Below are 25,309 nucleotides of genomic sequence, written 5' to 3' on the forward strand. Positions count from 1 at the left end.
ATCTGTGAGTCAACTCCAAGGGGTTGGTCATTCAGCACACTTCATTTGTGCCGTGATTTTTGAGCGTGTGCCAATATGTGCCTAAACTGTGCCGGTTATTTTTCAGTGTGTGCCGAACGTGCCGGAGGTGTGCCGAATGTGCCCAGTGGAATATTTTCCTAGAATGTTTTTGCGCTAATTATAATCCTGTCTATTTTTGGCGAATGTTATTGGCCTAGTCGATGTTTACCGACAAAATTCCACCCAGAACACTTGTCTAGAATCTGTATGAAGGGATTTTTTGCAATCGTAAGTATAATGACAGTTTGATTTCATACCGCAAAGTTGGATTTCTATGTTGTGCCCATGTGTGCCGGATTGTGCCGGCATGTGTGCCGAGATGTGCCGGCAAGTGTGCCGGGCACAATGTGCCGAATGACCAACCCCTTGGTCAACTCCCTCTATACTAGATGCAATCTCCTCGATTTCATCAAGTGTTCGGTCTTTCAACAACATACGCCGACGAAGCTCGACGGAAGTACAACCCTCCACAATAACGTCCATGATCATCAACTCCGTCAAGGTCTGCTTCGTTCGTTTTGGATATTTGTCGAATCCACACAATGATGCTTGATGTCGCAGACGAACCTATAATATTACATATTATATACCGCATTTAGTTCACCACTGGACTGCGAACTGCGACTTCATAAGTGCGAAAACGTAAATAAAAGTGCGCGATTGCATCAAATCAGGTTGATGTCTTCGGCGCACTATTTCTTCAATCTATGGTGAACAAGTGCTCTGAAGACACCGAGTTGATTTGATGCAATCGCGCACTTTTATTAGCGTTTTCGCACTCGTGAAAACTAGTGCGATAGTCCAGTGGTGAACTAAATGCGCTATAATACCCTTAATGAAATCTAATTTTCCTAAATTTATTACCATATAATGAGCAAATTTCTCATTTGGCATCTGCTTCATCTGGCGTAAGTGGTACCTCTCCAAAATATCTTGCTTAACTGGTTGGAAGTAATTGTTGAGCGCCACAATAGCTACATCATAATACTTCTCTGTAGCGACAACTGGAAATCTATTCGCATCCGGAAGGTTGGAAAAAAACCTTATCTAACTGTGGCCCTCCAAGGTACAACAATTTGGCCCTTTTCTTATACTGGTCCGTTATTTCGTTGGCATCGAAGTATCGTTCTAAGCCACTTTTCCAGTCGTTCCACTCTCGAAACAACTTGGATTTCTCAATTTCCTCACATCGGAACTGTGGTACCGGTCGCGTATCGGTCATCTGTAAATATTATGCTTTTGGTCGAAATACGAAGTGACCGAACGTGCGAAAATTGATGTTTAACCTACTTGGAAATGTCGCAACTCAATTTGGATTGGTGCATATTGTTGCTCTTAATTAGCTTAATGATGCGCAACAGAAAAAATAGATTCAAATTTACTTCGCGGCTGCAACTTCGCATGTGCTTCTAGCGACGACTTCGATTTGGTGGTGCGACGATAATATTTGTTATAGCGGAACAGCAATTCAACGGATGTCCACAAGTAGAATAATCCTACACTGAAATGAAAACTCCATTAATTTTTATGTGCGCAAAACAGATAAAAGCAAATCGGTTGCTTAAATCCTCAGTTTATGTGCGGCATTTAGATTGTAAAGTGTTTGCATTGAATGCAATTATGTTTCACATATTTTTCATATGCCTAACAATGAATTCTAAAAATGTTATATTTACAACCTATATTAACCAAACTTGAATTTTGAGTGTGTTGATTGATAACTCAAAATATTTCATCAGCTTCTTGTCGCTGGCAGTTAACGGTCAATTATTTTAGTCTCCCGGTCAAATTGATGCAGTTTTTTTTAAGGTAACTTATTTTAATAGCATTCCTTTACATTTTAACCATAAAAATTTGCCAACAAATCCAGGTTACTACGCGTTTACGCTGGTCACATTTTTCAAAAAGTAACTTTCAGCAGAATTGTCGGAACCCAGCCTAAACCAAATGTAGGTGGAATCCTTGCTGGAATCTACAGCTGTACTTTTATGGAGAGAAGAGTTCGTAAGTATTTCTTTTTGATTATTGAAATAGTTTTCAATTTAAATAAATGTTTTCTTCCATAGTATTGATTTAAGTGGATGTGCTGGAGGACTGGTCGTGCAGCGAAACCACCGAAACTGATAACGCATTTGACAACAGCTCCAGAGACGCTCGCGCCACCATCCGGGGGAGCAGGTCAAGGTACCTGAAAGCGTTTGAAGGAAAACCTCCGGAGTCATACACACCAAGCACGGAAACACTATATGTGGCAGTTTGTAAAATTCTTCATGTTTAGATTTACATTCTTTGCTTCGAAATATATTAGACCGTCGATTGTGTGAAAATAAATCTGTATTATTTTTATTCTAGAAAATCACATATAGTATTTATTTGTCACGACACATAAAATTCAATAAGTTTGGCCATTGAAATGAAAAAGTACAGACCTTTATAAAATATGTGCATTGCATGTAGAAACTAAGAGTTTTTAGAAACCTGGTTTTATGGTCAAAACCAATAAAATTTATGTGCAAAGCTTGATTGCAAAAATCTATGTGCGCGGCATTTACAAAATAGATGCGAATTATTCTTAGTGTAGGGGAGACCCTCATTCCTAAATTTGAAACTAGGTTTGAATGGACGAGTAACGGCAGTTGGTCGGTCCTTACGCTTATATCTGTGACTAAAATCAAACAAACTGATTCCAATTTTAAATAGATTTTTGTATTATTGACAACTAACAATCGACTTTCTTCGTTCACCCCGTTCATCACGCATCGTTCGCATTTGAGTTAACACTGTCCCACACTGTAACTGTTGGACTCTTCAATCCAATTCGTCCCTTACGAATGTGATTTGTCCTTTGTTCTTAGAGCTTCAAATCGCCCCACACGATGGGCCTTTTCATTTGACGTCTTAAATCAGCTGATTTTTCGGGCGTTTGACAGTTCTTCTATGAAGATGACACTTTCTTGTTAGCATCTGTTGTTCAAGCTTTGTAAACAAATGCATGCACGGAACTGTCACATGAAAAGGCCTATTACTGATTGACCCTTCCAACCCAATTCGTCCCTCACGTATATGGTTTGCCTAGTAATCCTACATCATAGAGATCTGCGGAGGCGGCCATTGTGAGCCAATCGTGCAGAGAGAACTGTCAAAGTGTGAGCCAAATGAACATGCTTATCGTTCGTAGGAAGGCGTCGTTTGAACGGTATTGCAATCGGAACTAAATAAATTAAAAATATTTATTTTTAATATCGAGATATTGGCGGCATATGTATGTTTAGTAAAAAGATAAAAATTTATTAATTCTGCTTTCAAAAGCTCATGCTTATGATGACACTTTTGTTGCTGAACTTGTCGAAAAAAACTTCCATTGCTGCTTCTTGCGTCACTTCTGCCGATATGATTACACGCTAACGCCGCTCAGCACAAAAGTGCATAATTTCCAGACTACACCAAAAATGTGTAACCCTTGCACATTCACAAAATCAGCTCCTGTGTCCGCAAAATCGTTAAATTCGCAAATATTTTTGTACAGCAATCTAGCTAGGTTTACTAGTGACCTTGGAAAACAAAAAAAAATCGACATTTCGCATCTAGACGAGTGTACGAGCTGTTTTTTGAGAATGTGTAACTGTAACACATTTTTGTGTGGTCTGGAAATTATGCACTTATGAGTAGAGCTTACACATTTTAGTGCTGAGCGGTTTTACTGTGTAGCGTAACACTTTTGCAATGAATTTCAGATTTCTTCGATTGCTCCGCTATTTCAACAAAATTAAAAAAAAAAATCTACAATAATTAGAAAATGTAAACAAAACAACTTGAACCACAACGAAGTCACGCACAAAGTTTGAACATCTAGCTTTGTAGCAAGTGTTGGCAGCTGTTGTAAACAAAACAAACAGCGTTGCCGAATCGACGTATGTAACTTCCGCTCATCTCTATGTAGAGGATTTCTAGGTTTGCCCATTCCAACCAAAGCTCCTAATCGCCCCACACGATTACTGATTGACCCTTTCAATCAAATTCGTCCCTTTACGAATATGGTTTACCCATTACGACCAAAGCTTCTAATCGCCCCACACGATTACTGATTGACCCTTTCAATCCAATTCGTCCCTTACGAATATGGTTTGCCCATTAATCTGTTGAAACAAGTTAATCTTCTTTCTCCCATCTTTCATATATTCTGTTTCTGTGAGGTCATCACAACCTTGCATCATTTTCTTGAAGCATAACCAATCCCACAAACAAAATCACAATTCATCTTTGAAGCAACTATATTTTATAAATAATCTTGCTTTGAACCTTAATCAATGAGCCATTTTACGAAGTGACAACAATGTTGATAATGATATTGGTTTGACGCAACTAAACATAAATTACGTAAAGTGAGTACCGAGGATTGTTCACAATCTGCGAACTTGACTGCGGAAAAAATTGCGACCATGACGCCGACTGTTGTCGAATAACCGGGGTAAACTTTTAATTCGACAAACTGATCACCCTACACCACCATGCTCATTGGAATTTGGCAACTCTATTTTTGTTTTTGTTTTGATTTCCGGATTTGTTATGAAATATAATTTCAACAGATATTGCGGTGGTGCGAATGAAAATCTCGTTCTTTCTACGATTGTTGCCATCCTCAGTTCATTCCGGTTGGTCTCCAGGCGGTTTGGGTGTCGAATAGCATCAAATTAGAACTTCCGGAATTAGCGACTGCAAGAGGATCTGCTGCGGGTGTGAGTATAAGCACAATACCAAACTGTTTTGCATTTACAGTGTACATCGCTGTGACATTTGAACACTTTTTATTATGCTTTTGGTCGAAATACGAAGTGACCGAACGTGCGAAAATTGATGTTTAACCTACTTGGAAATGTCGCAACTCAATTTGGATTGGTGCATATTGTTGCTCTTAATTAGCTTAATGATGCGCAACAGAAAAAAATAGATTCAAATTTACTTCGCGGCTGCAACTTCGCATGTGCTTCTAGCGACGACTTCGATTTGGTGGTGCGACGATAATAATTCGACATATGTGGAATAAGCGGGGTACGAATTAAAAAGTGTCGTATTAAAACGTGTCGAACGAACGGGGTAAGACGGTACCAGCTAAGCGCACAACTCAGTTGGCGGTCTTTGGCATCGCTTGACCCGTGGAAGCATGAGGTAGGAACTTGTGAGGACCCTATGTTGGACGCTCTCCTTATCGACTCACCGTTTTGCAGCCCAAACTAGTGCGTCGCCCCCCTCGTTAAAAAAATCTGTTCCTTGTTCTGTTCTATCAAAACATCCACCTGAACAAACCTAACGATTTTGGTCAGTGTAAAAATATTACGCTGTGGAACATGTTGTGGGTCGTAAATATGTTGTATTTTGACAGTGCAGTTCTTCCCAGGTTAGCTTGAAAATTTCAAAACATTTAATGTCCGAAATGTCGCTTATTTAAAAATAAAACTTAAAGTTTTTCGTTTATTTCGTGGATTTTAGATCAAAATCAAGCTAGGTATTTATAAAGCCAAAAGTGATACCGAAGAAAGCAATGGGACGGGTTAGCAAGAAGAGACTAGCAGCCAGAGCTCGGGTAGCAGCGACAAAATTAGCACAACAAACAGCGGAGCATAAGCCACTTCCGACTCTAGTGGGTTCGGAACCAAAATGGCCAAAAGGTACAATATTTTCCCCTTTGTGATGCCGAAATGTAGCATAACCATTTATTGAAATCGTAATATTTTAGAGGAAGATTCGACCCCCACGGAACCGGCTGTGGACATTGACGTCGTCAAACAGGAACCACTGGACCACACGGTGAATCCTTTCGACGCTTCCGACCTGTTGGAGGAAGTCAAGGTTGAACTGTTGGAACCGCTGGAAGGTGAACCGGATCCGATTGGAGGGCTTCCGGAAGATTCGAAGCCGGTTGATGATCTGCCGGAGATCAACTTAGCCGATCTCTCCGATGGAACATGTCAGTTTTGCCTGGAGCAGTTTCGGGACCCGGAAGGACGAGGCGTCATCACCCGGAACCGGATTGGTTTTGTGCTGGGTGTGCGAAAATGGGGTGCGTCCCACGGGCAGCTGGATTGCTGTAAGGGATGCAAGAAGATGTTTGACTTGTTCTACGAGTTTAAACGGTCTTGTTTGATGGCGCTGGCCCGGCCGCTGTTTTTGATGAGTTGCGGAGTTGACAAGGCACCGTCCAGTGAGGTGGTAGATCTGAGACCTAGGAAACCTGTGAAAAGGAGAAAGAAGCAGCCTCCAAGTGGTACAAATTTACTAGTTCAGTTTTCAGCATATTGCATTATTTGTCCGTTTCTTATTCACAGATGTAAAGTCGAATGACGATGAGGCGAGGAACGACCCAAAACTAGAGGAGTCAAGACAGGAATCACCGCCGGCCATTCCACCGACAAGTTCCGACGACGATTCGGACATTGAAGTCGTTGACAGTGTGGGAGAAGCATCCGAGACGAGTCTCAATGTACCGACCGGGAATCAGCCTGTCCCGAAGATCAAGCCGACAAGAAAAACTCACAAATACTGCTACCGGTGTAGAAAGTTTTTCGAATCGGAAGCCGTCTTCCTGGAGCACAAGCCATCGTGCATCAAGCTGGGTAAGGATCCGCCAACGGTGCAGTGCAGCAAATGTCCGCAAAGGTTCACCCGTGCTGATAACCTGACGTACCATATGAACAAACATGAAGGTAAGTTTCCGAGTTGCCGTAAGACTTTATTTTCCAAAGCTCATGCATTGTGAACCATGGATTGCAATCAGCCAAGAAGTCAAGTTCTTGGATTCTGATTGCACTAGTGACTCAAAGCTGCTACTTGCAGCTGAGTCGCCGCAGGGAAGCGTTTGCTGTAGCAGTAGTCGAGAACAAGACGGTGGTGCTGTCAGTTGTCGTGGAAGTGTGCGATATGCGTTACACTGATGGCGAGGACATCGAGAAGCACATCACGGAGATGCAAGATCTCTTCGAGCGGCTTTCGGTGACCGGCCAGGTGCTGATCACCGATGACGTCGTGCTGGAAAACGGGATCAAGACGGAATGTGCTGGCAAAGGTATGTGTCGTGTTCAGTGCGCTGGTCCCAATGGATCCGCGAATATCATGACCCTCAGCAATACGCTGTTTGTTCCTTACCTCGAAACGAACCTGTTCTCCGTGAGATCGGCTACGAAGAGTGGAACGACGATCGATGAAGCCGCATTTCCGAGGGTGAGAAAATTGTGGCAGTTGGAATGGTTTCCGGAGGATTGTACAGTCTTTAACTTACGCTCAATGCAAGTCTGGCGCAAAGTACAGGCCATTCGAAGAACTGTGAACATGCGTGGCACAGGAGATTCGGCCACAGAGACCCGGAAGCAGTCGGCGAGCTGAAGAAGAAGAATCTGGCGACCGGCATCAAGATTGTGCATTGTGGAATCAAGGCCGTCTGTGAATGTTGTTTGAAGTGCAAGTTCGCAAGGCTACCTTTCCCGAAGAGCAGTGTTTGGCAGCCGAAGTGATAAGTGAATCACTCAGCAGTTTTTCTTCCCTATTGTTGGTTCTGTTAGAGGTTCATCCCAGCTGAAAAAATTGGCGAAACCAACGCACGTGAAGGAACTGTCGTGTATTATCCGTTCAAACCCGTTTTTCAGCAGCATGAAGTAGTCCCCGATGATCAAGTTGAAAAGCCTGAGGAGAAAAGGCTAGCACCGATGGGCGATGGTGAATCTTGCGAGGGAAGCGATTTCGGAGGGTTCGACGAGATAACGTTTTGTAGTGAGGACAACTACGATACTGCGATTGAAAACGAAGTCGAGGATGTACGAAGATCTAATCGATCGAACATTGGTGTGCCACCGGTACGGTATAGAGAAGCTACCCGGCTGGCCTCAATCCAGCAGCCTGGCAGCAGCTATGCGCAGCTAGGAATGTCGAGAATGGAAGAAAGCGATGGACGAAGAGTTTGCATCCCTCCAAGAGAACTCGACATGGGACATCGTGGAGAAGTCCACGAATCGGAAGCCTATCGGATGCAAATGGATTTTCAAGAAAAAGCTCGACGAATTAGGTGAAGTGATCCGTTTCAAGGCAAGACTAATAGAACAGGGCTATAATAGTCAGAAGCTCGACGCATCTGGAACCAAAAGATATCGGAGAAACTGAAGCGGCTTGGATACGAACCATCCGAGGCAGATCCGTGTCTCTACATCCGGAACGTCGATGAAGTGATGTCGTTTATTTTGCTGTATGTCGACGATATGCTCGTGGACTGGATCGAAGCGAAGAGAACCCTACAGTAACTTACATCAACGGCGGATTTGAAGCTAGAGCTTCGACGTATTTGTTGACGCAGATTGGACCGGCGATAGGGTTGACCGTAAGTCCAACTCTGGGTTCGTGTTCATACTCGGAGACGGTGCCATCAACTGGGCTGCAAGCAAAGATCAGTGCGTCAGCTTGTCTTCGACGGACGGAATACGTGGCACTATCCGAGGCTAGCCAGGAACTTCTCTGGTTGACGAAGCTGATGCTCGACGTCGGCGAGGATATCACCAAACCCGTGGTGATGCATGAGGACAACGTGAGAGAACTGATGTCAACCGATGTCATGGAAGTTCGATATTGTCCAACGGATTCGATGATCGCGGACATCCTGACGAAACCATTGGCGCGAGTTAAACTGGAACGATTCCGCACCCAGACCGGTCTGAAGTTCTTCGACGTTGAGGAGGAGTGAAGCGATGCCGATGCTTAGCAACTTCAAGAACTGAGGTCCCTTGAGATAACTTAGTTAGCGGTGATTTTGTTGCACAATAAATGTTCATTAGTTCATTAGTGGATGACACCTCGAGTTCTTCATTCACTGAAAGAAGTTTACTACCGCTGATCAGTCGGGTCAAAACCAGATAGAACCAATCTCAAGAAAGCGATAACTGATGCGTACCGTGCCGAGTGAACAACTGCTATGGAAGCTGAAATGGAGTCGCATGCATGAAGTTGATGTAACTCGGGATTCTGTAAAGCTATCTTGCGGCACTAAAGCTATTGAATATCGTTGGGTGTACGTACAAATTGAAGCGGCATGCAGCCGGAGAAGTAGTGAAGAACGAGGCATGGCTGGAGGCCCAGGGCTTCAGCTAGAAGTTTGGGGTGGATTAAGACAGATCTTGGCGACCCGAACTACAGTAGACGTTCGGTCGGTGCAAACGGTTTAACTGCAATGCTTTTTAACTGCAAGTCCGGTAAGTGCAACAAATTTGCAGTTATCGCACCGCCAAACGTCAAAATGGTGCGCCATGTTAGCCCTAATGAACAGTCGAATGAATTTTTCGTTCATTTTACGTCAATTGATGGCTTGTTGACACTGTCAGGCGTTGCAGTTATCGGATTTTCGTTCGCTAAGTGAAACGTAAACATGTTGCAGTTATCGAACGTCTACTGTATCTGGAGATTACTCGGAATGAAGGCATCTAGGAAATTAGTCTCGACCGCGTGGCTGAGCTTTTTGTACTACGTGTTGTCAAGTAGACGAAACAAGGATCAACGAAAGCTAGCACTGATAGCCCACTTCTTCAACATGCATCGAAATACGGAAGCCTAGTCGAAGCGTTGTTACACAATGCGATCTGTGTCATATCGGACATCGCAGTAAATGCTTCGACCGAAGCTTCGATTCTGGGAAGGAGTGTTAGTACCTACACCTCGAGAGGAGAAATGTGTGGCAGCGACCAAAGGAATGGTCCGTTAAATCCGATAAAACATTGTCTCTGCAGGAACCCGCATGAAAATCTGATTGGTACTTCGACGCAACCTGAGCTGGTAATTTGAAGACACGAGAATGAACATTCGAAAATGTTTTCATATATGCTGGAGCGGCAACATCTTGGACAAGTCGTCTACGGAGCTGCGACACTCTGTCATCAATGGAGTCGATGTATGTTGCTCTCTAACGGTCTTGTAGTACCCAAAACTGTTTGACGATTTGGTGCTTAACTGGATAACACTGTGGAGCGATATTAGAGGACAACCTGTCGGCGTTAGAAATATATCGAAACTAGGGAAGCAACTGTCTAACGAAAGAGTGCTGTAGCTGATCTAATGTCCAACTGTTCAAGAGATGGTGGCTGATGCACATGCCTAACCGCTGGACATGACTATTTTTTTTTTTTGAAATTTTCGGAGATTCTTGCAGCCGGCAATCGCGAGGAGGAATCTTCCTAGCGGAACGTCTCCACTGGGGCATATCTGCTAAAAATATCTTACGTAGGAAGTGAATATGGAATTGCTACTGATAAGTGTCGATCTGTGGCTCGCAGTTGCTGAAGAAAAAAAAAACGGAGCCGGTGACTGCGGTGTGGTCAAAAGAAGACCAAAACGCAAAAGCCTTGATAGTGCTGAACATAGAAGATAATCAGCTGCCTTTGGTGAAGGACGGAAAAGCAGGTGTCGATGTGTAAGAACGTTTGAAAAAATACCATGAAAAAGCTACGGTGACATCGTCACGAGTGTCCCTGTTGAAGAAACTTTGTAGGTTCAACTACGAAGAAGGTGCGAACATCTTTTCGCGATCGAATAGTAGTTGTTCGACGGCTGTCATGTGCGGAACAGAAGCTTGAAAGCTCGTTGCAAGTGGTAATGGTGTACCGGTGTCTGCCGGAATCGCATAACGAACTGGTGACGGCCTTGGAGAGCCGTCCGGACGCCGACCAGTCTTCTGAGTCCGTGAACGAGTTGAAAATACCGGAATCTTAGTCACTTCCGGAAAGAGTTCTATGCGACGACGGAAGAAAAGTGCCGGAAGTGAAGAAAGCAGCAGCGTGAAAGAATCCCGGAATTTGTTTCGGCGTGGGAAGGGAGGGAACAGCTGGTACGTGGACAATGGCTGTTCGATCAACATGACCAGCGACCGCAAGGTTATCGAAAAGATCGATCGACGAGCGCGTGAAGGTAGAAGTGAACTTGGCGGACGGCTCAGTGATCAGGTCCGCCGGTGTTGGGGAAGGCTTCCGGAAATGCAACAACGAAGAATGAAAAGAAAACGAAGTCCGGTGAAAGACGTGCTGTATGTCCCGGAGCTGGGCTGTGGAAAGCCCTTGTTCAGGAAACTGGCCAAGAGGGAACTGAAAGTTAACTTCGTGAAGTCCTGGTGCCAGACAGTGAACGCCAGAGGAAAGGAGGAAGCCATCACGGAGCTTTGTGGAGAGCGACAACCTCCGGAAGAAGATAGATGGGTGTCTCGCTGAGGAGTTCCAAGAAGAGGAATATTTCGACTGTTTTGACGACAAGGAACTCCGATACTAAGCGTTGAACTTCGTGGCTTTGTGATGAGACTTTGTGTTAAACTTGACGAGGCAGAAATGTTCGGTGCAGGAGAAGGAACTTTGTGTAGGCTGTTGTGTCCATTGAAACCTTTGTGAATATTTTGTGAAAATATAAACCTTCGTGAACTTGTGATGAAACACATCGAGGAGTGTTGAAATATTTGGCCCAGCCTAATATATGTTGTAAATTCTGTCATCAATGCCATCTGAACTGAGATAGTAGCAAATGAGTATTCCGGAATGGGCCCATAACTGCCTGGCAATGGTCAAACTTTCTAACAGCTGACGACAACATTTATAAAGAAACAAGACGTCACATTATCAGTGACTTCAGAACAAACTTCGTGTTTCTGTTCAACGTGTTCCTTTTTCTAAATAAGCCAAGCCTCTGCGTCATATGCTCATCTTGATGTTTCAAGTCTATGAAAATCATTCATCGATTCTGGTGCATTCCAGGCATTCGATCGGTTCCCTGCCGGCGGGAGGGCTGCACCAAGAAGTTCTTCAACCCGAACATGCGCCGCAATCACGAGATGCACTGCGGCCAAAATGTGCAGGAAATTTGCAGCGTTTGCGGTTCCATGTTCCGTTCGAAGGGTGCCCTGCGCATTCACATGACTCTGCACGACGATCCCAGCTTCGTGTGCGAGGTGTGCAACAAGGCGTTCCATACCAAGTAGGATCTCTGTCACTGTCTTTCTATTCACTCAAGATAATCACGTGTTTGTCTTTCCCCTAGGCAAAAGCTGAAAAAGCACTCGGCGGTGCATTCGGACGAACGCCGCTACCAGTGCAAGGTCTGCGGAAAGGGTTTCAAATCGCGCGAAGCCAATCGGGTGCACCAGCGGATTCATACCCAGGAGAAGCCGTACGTTTGCCACATCTGTGGAATGGCTTTCACGTACAACTGTTTGCTCAAAACCCATCTGGAGAGGGGTCACGAACCGGGTGAGCTGGCGCTGGGACGGAACGAACGGCATGAACTGATGAGTGCAACGAGGGCTATTGAGATGACTAGCGATGTTTACAGGATGCTGTAGAAGAGGTAAGGTAAAGTGAAAGCGATAAACATATGCGCGAATACACGAATGGTTGAATCGAGAGAAGTGCGTTAAAAGGATATTAAACCGTTTTGAAGAATCCTTGATCAGCATTCATTCGGTAAGTTATGATTACAATTTTGTGTACTTTAATTGTTGCTTAGCGAGTAGAGCTTTATCTCGACCGTGTAGTTAATCGTCAAGAAAGACGAAGCAAGAAAACGCAGAGGCGTTTTCTCGGCTGGTTACGACGAGTAACTAGTAGTATCTCCACTGGGAGTCACGTCACTAGGAGGGATCCGATAAAGATGTCCGCCGTCGTCAAGGATTATCGCTTCGGTGACCCCGTATCAGTAGGTCGGCTCCAGAGGCACGTTCTCCTCCATTTGGGAAATTTGTGCCATGACTCCGTAGTGCTCAAAGGAGAAATTGAACTGAAGAACAAAAAGTGATCAATGATCAAATTCGTGTGGGGAATACGGTACCATATAAGTGGCTACGGAATGGATGTCATCTGCGTTGAATAAGAAATTGGTTTTTAGCTTCATTTTCTGTTTCAATAGTTTATTATGTGTTCAAGTAAGTAAAAACATTTGGTTAAATGTAACGAAGGTTGACAGTTTTGCTTGCGTTGGCTGTTCGAATCCACGTGTTCAATGCATCTGGATGAATCGGGCGGCTGCCTCCAGTTCTCTTCGCGCCAAATCCACCGGCGAAGGGCCTCCGCACTGGCTCTTCTGTAGATGCGTTTTGAGCACACAGTTGTACATGAACGCCATGCCGCAGTGAGGGCAAACGTACGGCTTTTCCTGCGTGTGGACTCGCTGGTGTACCCGGTTGGCTTCGTACGACTTGAACCGCTTGCCGCACACTTTGCACTCGAAGTTCCTCGCATCGGAGTGAGCTGCCGCGTGCTTCTGGAGATTGGCCCTGTAAAAGGAGGATCAGTGGATTAGGGATCAAGAATATCGGACCTTGCAATTTAGCGATGGTCTGTACGTAGTTTACACAATTCTATTAGAACTAGGAGCGATTATCGACAGGACTAGCCTCGCTATACGCTGCATGATCGTAGCAACAGGTTATAGGCCCAAGAACGATTTGGTGGAGTTAGAGAAGCAAGAATACCGACATGCGGTGCAATTCCAAGAGACGATGAAGAGATCCATATCCAAAGAGGTGCCAAGATGTGATAAGGCTAGGTGCGAGTGAGAACCAACACTCGTTGAGGATTGACGATCGTCAGTCTCGCACTTGCGATGATAACTGAACTAATCGAGGTGGTGAGGGGCAGCTGATCAACAGACAAAAGAAGCTGAATAGTAGAAGAAACTCGGTAGCTGCCGTAGAGCCAGGAGGAGCTTGTTAGCGAAAGTAATTTAGCACTGATTGAGCTTGGTGCTACGAGGAGCTCGGTAGACAAGAGGAACTTTGGCACTGATAAGAGCACAGTGACCAGAACGTGCTCGCGAGGCGTTGGAGCTGAGGTTATGTGCATAGGGGGAGTGTTGGAGTACTAATCATCGAAGGAACGCTAGTTGCTGCAGTCGACAATGGTATGACAGAGCCTACTATACCTGGATATGTCTGAGTCTGGAAACTACTTACTTCGAGTAGAAACCCCTTTTGCACACCTCGCAGAAGTGCGTCGGATCCCCGTGGGTAGCCATGTGCGTGTTCAAGGCGCTTTTCGTGCGGAAAACGGCGGCACACATGGTGCACATCACCTCCGGACCCTTGCCGCAGGTCCGCTCGTGCGTATGACGAACCGACGGCCGGAAGAACATCTTGTTGCAGCCCTCGCGACGGCACGGAACCGTTCGTAGTCCTGAAATGAGAGTTGCGTCAATTTCTCCGGAGAGCGATGAATACACACTATGTAAACGAAACTCACCGTTATGCTGATTGATGTGATAGGTTAGGTGTTCCTGGCGATTGAATCGTTTCGGGCACTGCGGACATGCCAATGGAGGAGGATCTCGGGCCGGCTTCGTACAGTTCGGTTTGTGTTCCAAGTATGTGGCTTCATTTTCGTAGAATTTCCTACAACGGAAGCAGTACTTCCTCCCCTTTTTTGACTCATTGGGTTTATGGGGTTTTCGCTTTCTGGTGCCTTTCTTCGGTGGAATTTCATCTCCAAATGGCTCCAGTGGTGGTTCTAGATTCCACTCATCCGAATCAGTTTGGTTATCGATTCCGTCTGTTTCAAAAGTCCAGTCATCTTCTGTAGATTGTGGAATCGGTTTAGACTCTATGTTCTGCTCAACATGCGCTGGTTCCAAGTTCCCGGCGTTTTGCTCAAAAGTCTCCGGAAGAGACCCAAATCCCACGACGTCCACTTCATCACCAGAATCCGGGCGTTCTTCAGACTTTTTCTCTTTCGCAAGAACCGGTTTCAAATCAACCACTTCATGGACCACCTTCATCGCAGCCTCCTGCGCCAGTAGAAACTCCGGCCGGGACAGTGCTGCCAAGCAAGACTTCTTGAACTCGTAGAAAAGTTCGAACAGTCGCTTGCAACCCTTGCAGCATCTCGGACGTTCTCGGGGTGAACCCCACCATCGCTGCCCTAGGACGTACACAATCCGGTTCCGCGGGATGATCCCTCGACCCCCGGCTTCCACGTAAAGTTTCAGACAAAACTGACACCGAGGTTCGTGCGGAACAACCACATTTAGCAAGTTGATGTCTGGCTTCTGGTCTTCTTCCTCCCCCGGAAGTGTTTCCGCCAATCCAGTAGTAGGGTCAATTCGTCCGATTGGGTCCGTCTCGCCTTCCTGGGGTTCTTCCGGTTCCACCTTGATTTCCTCCAAGTGTTCCGACGCTTCGAAGGGATTCACTTCGACCTTGAGGTTTTCCGGCTTGACATTGGGGGTGAACATCGGCTTCATCGGGACTTCAACTTCCACGCCTGGAATGTGAAGCATTGTGTGTATTAATATTGTTATTGCAATAATGACAAGAAATGCCTGAAATTCCCGTCCATACTGGTCTTAATAAACTGTTAAAACTTGATCAGGAACATTACATCATAACAGCGTTGAACATAAAAGACATTCTTAGCAGTAGTTTCAGAGAAAAGGCATTCCCATATTATTCCCAAGATGTATCTTCTTAGATCCCAAATCCCAAACTGCACGAAAGCGTGTAGCATTCACTGTCCTGCTGATTGCTGAAGCATTTACAGGAGCTTCTCAAAATAACTGGAATAATCAAATTCGTGGTCAATTGCTGTAAATTTTTTGAACATTGGCAGATTTTCGATCTCTTTGTAGAACTTGAAGGGATGGTTTTATGTAGTTTTATGCTATGATCTTATAAATGACCTCGGTCAAATTATACCGGAGATGAATCTGGATACAGGTATAGGGTAAGTCCAAGAGGACAAATTTGTCATCCTAGTTGGGGAATCCCTTGGATGAACTAATTTCTAAAGCTATCAGTACGCGATTTGCCAAGTGTGTAAACTTTTCCGCATGTATCACGCTTGACATTTCCGATGTTATGTCAATGTTGAGACCACTGGTTATGCGTGCGGAAAAAAATGTACACTTGGCAAAGCGTTATTACGAAAATATTGGAGCACTACAAATGCATATCAAAACATCTTGTAGTGAAACCTTGCAAATGCGTGATCAAATGGAATTACATTTGGACAAATACACAACACACAACTTAAATTTTGACAGTTACCCTATTGATAACCACATTTCCGAACGCAGGATGACGAGGTTTCATAAATGTTGTTGGTCCATCAGTAAATCCTGTAATCGTATTTTCTCTGGCAGGTTGCCTTTTGTTCGCAGCATTAGTTGCTTTCATAGTTTGAGTTTTGTCTAGGAATTTCTAATCCTAAGAGGGCATCTGGATTCATGTTTTAATACGGGACGTTTACATTTTGAAGTCCTTGATAGGGAACGGTTCACTTATCTGGTAATTGATTTTTTCCAGAAATGACGTGAAAGTAGGCCATCAAAAACGCGATTGCTGATATCTCATGGTGCTCTTTTACTTCAGAGCCCTATAAATGTGCATTAAACTTAGGACAATACTAACGATTTAACCACAGACAAACAGACGTAACATCTTGAACGATTTTCATGGAAATCCATCGCCTAGTTCCCACTACCATCACCTGGTGGAAAAGTTGCACGAATCACTGTATTGTGCAATATCGTCAACAGAAGGTGCTAGTGTGAAACGTCAAACGCATAGAAAAACGATGCGCGCGCCTCTGGTTGTGAAAGCCACAACTATGAAAATTTAAAATGATCGTTAAAAGCTTGGTCGATGGAAATTTCGCAAGTGTTACGTCTGCTTGTCTGTGATTTAACCTTCCATAACTCGCGCGGTTGGCCACCACCGTCAGCACCACGCTAATGCTGAATACAAAAAGCGAGATTTTTTCAACGTGTTGTACAAAACAACAGCACGATCGCTCGAGGGTTAAAATAGTACATCAAACACAAAAATAAAGCTTGTAATAGCGTTTACTAATAGCTTGAGCATTTCAGGTGTAATCTAAACTCTACAACAGCACATTTCCTATACCATATAAAGGGTTAGTCTAGTGACCATTACCGATATGTGCTCCTCCGGACAACTGTTGTTGAGTTGGCATTCCAGCAGACGGTTCCGACGACGAACTTGGCACCAACAGAGCCTGGGCGGCTTGGCGAGCCAATCTCTTCGCCTGCTCCCGCAGCTTGGCTGCTATGGAAGCTTTCGTTTGCTTGGGCATGGTGCTGTTAAATGATCTTTTTGTTTTCACCGAATTGTTTTCAATTATTCCGACATTAATTTTTCCTCTTAACTTCAGAGTTGGGCCTGGCCCGCTGAACTAAAACTAAACTACTGCTTGCAAAAAGAAAGTGTTGTCAACAAAAACAAATCACCCACACACATCTTCCACATTTGACAACAAACCTGATGTTTGCGATTTTAGGGTAAATTGGGGTAGGTATTTTATGGTATTAGCGTGTGAGTGCTAGTTTGCTAGTATAGGCCTTTTCATGTGACAGATCCGTGCATGCATTTGTTTACAAAGCTTGAACAACAGCTGCTAACAAGAACGTGTCATCTTCATAGAAGAACTGTCAAACGCCCGAACAATCAGCTGATTTAAGACGTCAAATGAAAAGGCCCATTTTGGAGGTAGGAAAACCCCTTTGGGGGGTTTCCCTTCGAGAGCTATCTCAAAGAGACACAAAACCACTTCATCTTTTCAAATAACATAAAACAAAATCAAAACGTAAATAATTTAAAACTAAAGACTTTTTCAGAATTACCCCATCATATGCGCCCCAGTCACGAGTCTACTTACCATTGTTCAGTCCTCCGAATGATTCCATCGTAGGTGGTGGTTGAAGAGATGGATCCGCCGACGAGCTCAGCATTAACAGAACTTCGGCGGACTGGCGAGCCCATCGTTTGGTCTGCTCTCGCAATAGAGCAGCTCTTTTCTTTTTGGAATGCCTAGGCATGGCGGATTTTCATACGATTTTCTTAGTATTTCAACTTTTATTCACTTAACTTTTGAAGCAAGGCCTGGCCGACTGATGAACCGAACTGATTGTAAAAGGATGTCAACAAAAACAAGTAATCCACAAACATGATCCACATAACCTCGACACAAACTTGTGCTTTTAGGGTGAATTGGGGTAGCAGGCAGGGTTGTTACAACAACGCGGATTTCGCGAATTTCGCGGATTCCGCGATTTTCGCGGATTTGGCGCGGATTTGCCCCTGGAATTCGGCCCTCGCGCGGATTTGGCGCGGAATTGGTTTTGCTGTTCCGTCATGCAAATTTTGTCCATGATTTTACTCTGATTTGCATCATAGTTTTTTTTGTGTAAGATTGCCTTCTTTTGATCTACCAACCAGCACTTGACGAATCCCTTCGACGAACTTTATTCTGTGAATCTTGTATATGAAAATACTGAGAGTTAAGCCATTTTAGTGCTTGAAATAATTTTTATTCCTGTTGATATGAATCCTAGAGCCTTTGGACAGTATGTTTCAGTAATAATTCAATACGGAAATGATCTAGAAAGCTCTGAAGTCTGAACTAAACTAGTTTAGTTACATTACATCTATGTAGTTTATTGTCGTAGCAATCAACTTCATTTTGCATAATTAATTTTTACAACATAGGTATTTAAGTAAATCCAGGGTTGTTACAACAGCGCGGATTTCGCGAATTACGCGGATTTCGCGATTTTCGCGGATTTGGCGCGGATTTGCCCCTGGAATTCGGCCCTCGCGCGGATTTGGCGCGGAATTGGTTTTGCTGTTCCGCATGCAAATTTTGTACAAGATTTTACTCTGATTACCAACCAGCACTTGACGAATCCCATCGACGAACTTTGTTCTGTGAATCTTGTATATGAAAATACTGAGAGTTAATCCATTTTAGTGCTTAAAATAACTTTTATTCCCGTTGATATATGAATTCTAGAGCCTTTGGATCTTGGGAAATATGCTTCAGTAATAATTCAATACGAAATTGATCTAGAAAGCTCTGAACTAAACCAAGTTAGTTACATTACATCTATGTAGTTTATTGTCGTAGCAATAAACTTCATTTTCCATAAATAGTTTTTACAACATAGGTATTTAAGTAAAAAATGCTAGCACTCTCTCACCTTTATAAATGATCATCTGACATAACATATTATCTATTGGATTTAGAGGAATGAACTAAACTTCGAGCTCTACTCCGAATACTTCTTAGAAATTCTATAACAAAATCCAAGTATGTAATTATCAAGGGTCTTCTTCAGAATGTGTTCCCGGAATTCCTCTAAGGATTTTTCTGATATTGTTCTTAAGAACTTCTTGAATGAACTTTTTTATTTTTTTGGGTTAATGCTTTCATCTATAAGATTCTCGAGTGATTTGTTTCGTAATGCTTGATTTTTTTTCTGTAAAAATATCGAAAGAAAAAGAAAATTCTCGAAAGAGCTTTCGACAAAACTATAATATTTTTTAGTTCCAAAGTCGTGCACGGTGACTGTAGTGTATAACAAGCGCGCACGGCATTGGAACTGAGGGAACAAATTCGCTACGCGCATGGACATGGTACGATTGATCTTTTGAATACAAGTTTTAAAAAAAATGGTTCTAAAAATTTTATTACAAATATTTCTCAGGAATCCATGGCTGGAGTAATCCATCTATCAGAAGCCACTAGAAAAGCTCCCGTAACAATAGATTTACCGTTGGAATTTTCAGAGTGGTACACCGCATAGTTATAACGCCCTTTCTAGTAGAAATCCTTAGATCATTTTAGAAAAACTGTCGAGGCACCATGAAGGAAATTTATAAAAAAGCATATAAATCCCTATGAGAAATAATGGTGAAAACTTTGGAGAAAACCCCTGAGGAATCTTTGAAGGAATTCATGGATAAATAACTGGACAAGTACCTGGAGAAATTCTAGAAAAAAAAAACAGAAGGAAGTCTAAACCAGCAAGAAAATCTTAAAAAAATGCAACATTATCTTTCAGGAATTTTCCCAGAGTTTCCTCCAATGATTGCTGTAGAGATCTTTTTAGTATTTTAACTGAGAAGGAAGGTATTTTCTGTTTGTACAGGCATCTCCCCATGTGTTCTTCTTGGGATTTCTTCAATATTTCCTCAAGACGCTGTCCATAAACAACGTAGACACATTTTTGACCATTTCAGAACCACCCTCATAGACTTTGTCCATACAAAGTTTTCGAAATTAGTTTGAAGCTTAGACTTTGACCAGACCACCCCCGCCCCCTAACAGTCTACATAATTCGTAGACGACCCCTAAGGTATTCTCCCTGGATAATACTTATCTAAAATTCAAGTTTCTTTTTATAATGTCTCACTGGGATTCTTCAGATATTACTATTTTTTTTCAAATTTCTAAGGATTAGGGGAGACTGGGGAGACTTGATCCCTTTTTCTTAATTTGTAACTTCAAGAAAAAACACAAAACTGGATCCGTTTTTCGTACAGAATGGAACGTAAACATCTATTGCAAGTTTACACACAACAGAAGGACTTTCAATTATTGTTAAAGTTTTCAAAACTGTGTTTTTATGGAGGCATGTCTTATGAGGTATTTTTCAAAAATAGGCCACAATTGATCCCTTTTTGAGCACATGGTTAATTTAAAGAGAAAATAACTCCAGAAGCTTCCTATTCATTTTCAATTCAAGTTTTCTTGTATTTTTGATGAATTTGAAATTATAAGATTTCTTTAAATTTGTAAATTTTAAATTTGTAAAGCTGTATTTTGAAAATAGGGAGACTTGATCCCTCTTTTAATGGTGTGTAATAAAATAATAATTATCTGACACGTTTTATCATTGAATATACTAGAATTCCGAGTAAATAGAGGCTTCCAAATACAATTTTATTTTTCACATGTATAATGTGTGTGTAATCCTCGGGGGATCAAGTCTCCCCATGTCACTTTTGTATATACCAAGCTGCATTAATTGAAATATTTATATAACAGCCTTATTTGAATAAATACGTTTGATAGTATTTTATTTACACTATGTGCTGTAAAATTTTGGCACGACTTGGTTCAATTTTTACAAAGTTATTGAGATTTTTCTGAATCGCCTAAAAGATTTCTGAAGCACTGAAAACAAACCATCAGCCATTAAAAAATAATACAATGCACAATCAAAATCAATTGTAACCAAAACATTGTCGTCTGTCCAGATGTCGATTTGGAAAAATATGCTAGGAAAAAACTGTTTTTGATTCCGAGAAAATATGGGGGGAACAAGTCTCCCCAGGGATCAAGTCTCCTCAGTCTCCCCTACCCTCACAATGTGCTACAGAGATGAGCCAGCCTAGGGCTGCAAATCTCTTAAATAAAGATAATAATAATAATCACAATGTGCTACTCAAATTCATGCTCATTATTTTAAGAATTCCTCGAAACAGTTTGTATCAAGTACTGTATATAAAAACTTCGGAAATTCTTTCCATTTCATTCAGGTTTTATCAAGGGTTTTTAAGGTATAGCTTAATTATGGATGATTTTTTTTTTTAATTTTTCCAATATTTTCTTTGCTAGAAATTTCTTTATACCGTCAAGGCGCCATTCACCGTGGGGGCTCCATTCACCGTGTGCCTTCGAATATTTTTTCATTATTTCCATATTAAGATTGAATGGTATGACAATTTCCCATCAATTTCACCAATACAACACTAATGTATTGTTACCATGTCAAAACGCTCATTAGAAACATTTGAAAGTATCATTTTGACACTAAAGTGTGTTTACATGAAGCGGGTTTCTGCTCGTTCACTGCATTCATAGTGAAAAAACGAAAACTGCGCTAAGGTGATTTAAGCGATAAACTAAATGTAGTAACGTTTTTATTCCACCAAGAAGCAATTAAATTCACATATCAGGTATGTATTTTGCATTACCGAAGTAAGTTTAACAAGAAAGTACAATTACTCGTACTTTTTAATTGAAACAAAAAGGCACGGTAAATGGGTACCCTAAAAATCAATGGTCTCCATTCACTGTGCCCCATATTGTCCCATATATCTAGAAAAAATCGAAAATTTGAACATTCGTTTTTCCAATAAAATCTTGCAAGTTATTACTTGAAATGAATTTAAACGAAGAAAATTCCCTTGGCTGGGGTGTTTTGATCATTTTTAAACAAAGTAGAATAAAATTTCTCATACACGGTGAATGGGTCCCTACTACCACGGTGAATGGTGACCTACCACGGAATTAGGCAACCCTACTACCCTTTATTAATTGTACTATATCATCAAATTTTGTGAAAATTTTTCTCTTTCTGAGGATATTGCTTTAATTTTAACCTATAATGAAGGCAATTAAAAGCGGCACCAACAATGTTTATGAGACTGGTGTCAAATGACTGCCCTTATATGCCCCAAATCATCTTAAATCCACGGTGAATGGTGCCTTGACGGTAAATCTTTTTGTATATTCTCCTGAATGACGGGCTCTGGCAGATATCTCCAAGAACGCTCTGTAGATTGCTACAGCGATTTTACTAAAAATTCTTGAAGGAATATTGCTGAAAAAAAAAACATGAAATAGAGTTGTGACAAAAGGTCTTCAAATTGCAGAAAGCTTAGAACATTTAAGATGAACTTCGTTAATTTACGAATCAACAGTTCAGCTTCCACCCGGCACTCAAATAGTTCATTCCAGTTGAAAGTGCCTTTTCTTTATACACTATTGTAGATTGTTCAAATTTTATGTTTAATATTATTTAGGTAATGTTGGAATATGAAACTTTACTTCCACACTCTCGCGGATTTGGCGCGAATTTAATTTCACAATCGCGCGGATTTGACGCGGATTCAAATTTTGCTCGCGCGGATTTGACGCGGATTTTTTTCCACGGTTCTTGTAACAACCCTGTAAATCATGCTAGCACTCTCTAACCTTTATAAATGATCATCCGATATAACATTATCATCTATTGGATTTAGAGGAATAAACTAAACTTCAAGCTCTCCTCCGAAAACGTCTTGAAATTCTATAACAAAATCCAACTAATCATCAAGGGTCTTCTTCAGGGTGTATCCCCGGAATTCCTCTAAGGTTTTTTCTGATATTGTTCGTAAGATCTTTTTGAATGAACTTTTTTCTTTTTTTGGGTTAATGTTTTCATCTATAAAAATCTCGAGTGATTTGTATAGTAATGCCTGATTTTTTTCTGTAAAAAAAATCTGTAAAAATATCGAAAGAAGAAAAAGAAAGAAGTTTCTGACAAAACTATAATAATTTTAGTTCTAAAGTCGTGCACGCTGGCTGTAGTGTATAACAAGCGCGCACGGCATTAGAACAGAGGGGACAAATTCCATACGCGCAAGGATTGATTGATCTTTTGATCTTTTGAAAAATGATTCTAGGAATTTCATTACAAATATTTCTCAGAAATCCATGGCTGGAGTAATCCATCCATCAGAAGCCACTAGAAAAGCTCCCGTAACAACAGATTTACCGTTGGAATTTTCAGAGTGGTACATCGCATAGTTATATGTAACACTATTAGTAGTAGAAATCCTTAGATTATTTTAGAACAACTGTCGTGGCACCATGAAGGAAATTTATAAAAAAGCATATAAATGCCTACGAGAATTAATGGTGAAAACTTTGGAGAAAAATTCTGAGGAATCTTGGATAAATAACTGGACAAGTACCTAGAGAAATTCTAGAAAGGTAAACCTGAAAGAATTTTAAAACCAGCAAGAAAAAGTGCAACATCGTCTTTCAGGAATTTTCCCAGAGTTCCCTCCAATGATTGCTTTGCTGTTGGGATTTTTTTAGTATTTTAACTGCGGAGGAAGGTATTTTCTGTTTGTACAGGCATCTTCCCATATGTTCCCCTTGGAATTTCTTCAGTATTTCCTCAAGACGCATTCCATAAACTACGAAGACTGGAAGCGGACCTGGTGGGATGGTTAGAACACTAGAACTATCACGCCGAGGACCTGGGATCAAATCCCACTCCCGACAAACTCACAAAATGTGAGTTCTTCCTTCGGAAGGGAAGTAAAGCGTGGGTCCCGAGATGAACTAGCCTAGGGCTAAAAATCTCGTTAATACAGATAGAAAAAAAAACTACGAAGACTTATTTTTGACAATTTCATAACCACCCTAATAGACTTTGTCCATACACAATTTTTGAAATTAGTATGAAGCTTAGACTTTGACCAGGCCACCCCTGCTCCCTAACAGTCTACATAATTCGTAGACGAGCCCAAAGGTATTCCCCCTGGATATTACTTATCTGTCGTTTAAGTTTCTTTCTATAATGTCTCACTGGGATTTTCCAGACATTACTATTTTTTCAAATTGCTAAGAATTACCCTCACAATGTCCTACTCAAATTCATGCTCATTATTTTAAGAATTCCTAGAAAAATTTTGAATCAGGTGCTGTATATAAAAACTTCAGAAATTCTTTCCGTTTCATTCAGGTTCTTTAACGATTTCTAGGGGATAGCTCTATGATGATTATTTATTTTTAATTTTCCAATATTTTCTTTGCTAGAAATTTCTTCACAAATCTTTTGGTTGTATTCTCCTGAATGACAAACTCTAGCAGATATCTCCGAGAACGCTCTGTAGATTGCTACAGCGAATTTACTAAAAATTATTGATGGAATATTGCTGAAAAAAAAAACATGAAATAGAGTTGTGACAAAACGTGTTCAAATTGCAGAAAACTTTTAAGATGAACTGCGTTAATTTACGAATCAACAGTTCAACTCCCATCCAGCACTTAATTAATCCATTCCAGTTAAGGTGCCTTTTCTTTATACACTATTGAAGTTTGTTCAAATTTTATGTTTAATATGTATATACGTAATGTAGAATAATGAAACTTAACTTCCAAACTCTCGCGGATTTGATGCGAATTTGATTTCACAATCGCGCGGATTTGGCGCGGATTTAAATTTTGCTCGCGCGGATTTGGCGCGGATTTTCTTCCACGCTTCTCGTAACAACCCTGAGCAGGGCGTCTACTCATAACTCAAAATAAAATTCTCTGAGTTTTCCAAGTTTTTTCCAGATGAAATTTTGAAAGTTTATAATTAAAAAAATAACCCAAATTTTCTAAAAATTATAAAAGGTGACTCAGGGTATCATTGGCAGGTTGGTTCTCTTTGTCATGAGGGATTTATGTCGGCCAAATATCCTGAAACTTGATCATATTCAGCTTGGTATGGGAAGGATTTGATGCCAACTCTGAGTTCAACAGGTTTCAAAAAACCCCCCATGGCGAAGAGAACAAAACTGCCGACAATATGTAAATTCGCCCACTCTTTAAAAAATCTTTCAAGTTTTCTGAGCATAATTCCTGGAATTTCTACCAAAGTTTCTTCCTGGCTTTCCGCAGGATTCTTTCAC

General features: G+C 41.8%; 3 protein-coding genes across 5 annotated transcripts in view; 1 reads left to right on the top strand and 2 right to left on the bottom strand.

Moving 5' to 3' along the window:
* The window catches only part of LOC109432273 (xaa-Pro dipeptidase), a 757,159-nt gene that overhangs the window by 452,896 nt on the left and 278,954 nt on the right, over positions 1-25,309 (bottom strand). The window lies entirely within an intron of this gene.
* LOC109432265 (zinc finger protein 19) lies at positions 5,495-12,444 on the top strand. Its single transcript, XM_029875117.2, has 5 exons — positions 5,495-5,726; positions 5,795-6,322; positions 6,384-6,761; positions 11,823-12,042; positions 12,106-12,444. The coding sequence occupies exons 1-5, from the start codon at positions 5,600-5,602 to the stop codon at positions 12,404-12,406; spliced, it is 1,554 nt and encodes a 517-aa protein (XP_029730977.2). The 5' UTR covers positions 5,495-5,599; the 3' UTR covers positions 12,407-12,444.
* Positions 12,950-17,901, bottom strand: LOC109397090 (zinc finger protein 260-like). Of its 2 annotated transcripts, none has more exons than XM_062855643.1 (4): positions 17,730-17,901; positions 14,301-15,317; positions 14,015-14,234; positions 12,950-13,336 (listed from the first exon to the last, which is right to left on the bottom strand). In XM_062855643.1, exons 1-4 carry the CDS (start codon positions 17,887-17,889, stop codon positions 13,060-13,062), a joined length of 1,674 nt encoding a protein of 557 aa, XP_062711627.1. In that variant the 5' UTR covers positions 17,890-17,901; the 3' UTR covers positions 12,950-13,059. The 2 variants fall into 2 exon arrangements, with proteins under 2 accessions (XP_062711627.1, XP_062711626.1); XM_062855642.1 differs by lacking the exon at positions 17,730-17,901 and adding an exon at positions 16,988-17,242.

The sequence above is a fragment of the Aedes albopictus genome, chromosome 3, assembly GCF_035046485.1.
Source record: "Aedes albopictus strain Foshan chromosome 3, AalbF5, whole genome shotgun sequence".
In the NCBI taxonomy this organism is placed as follows: Eukaryota; Metazoa; Arthropoda; class Insecta; order Diptera; family Culicidae; genus Aedes; species Aedes albopictus.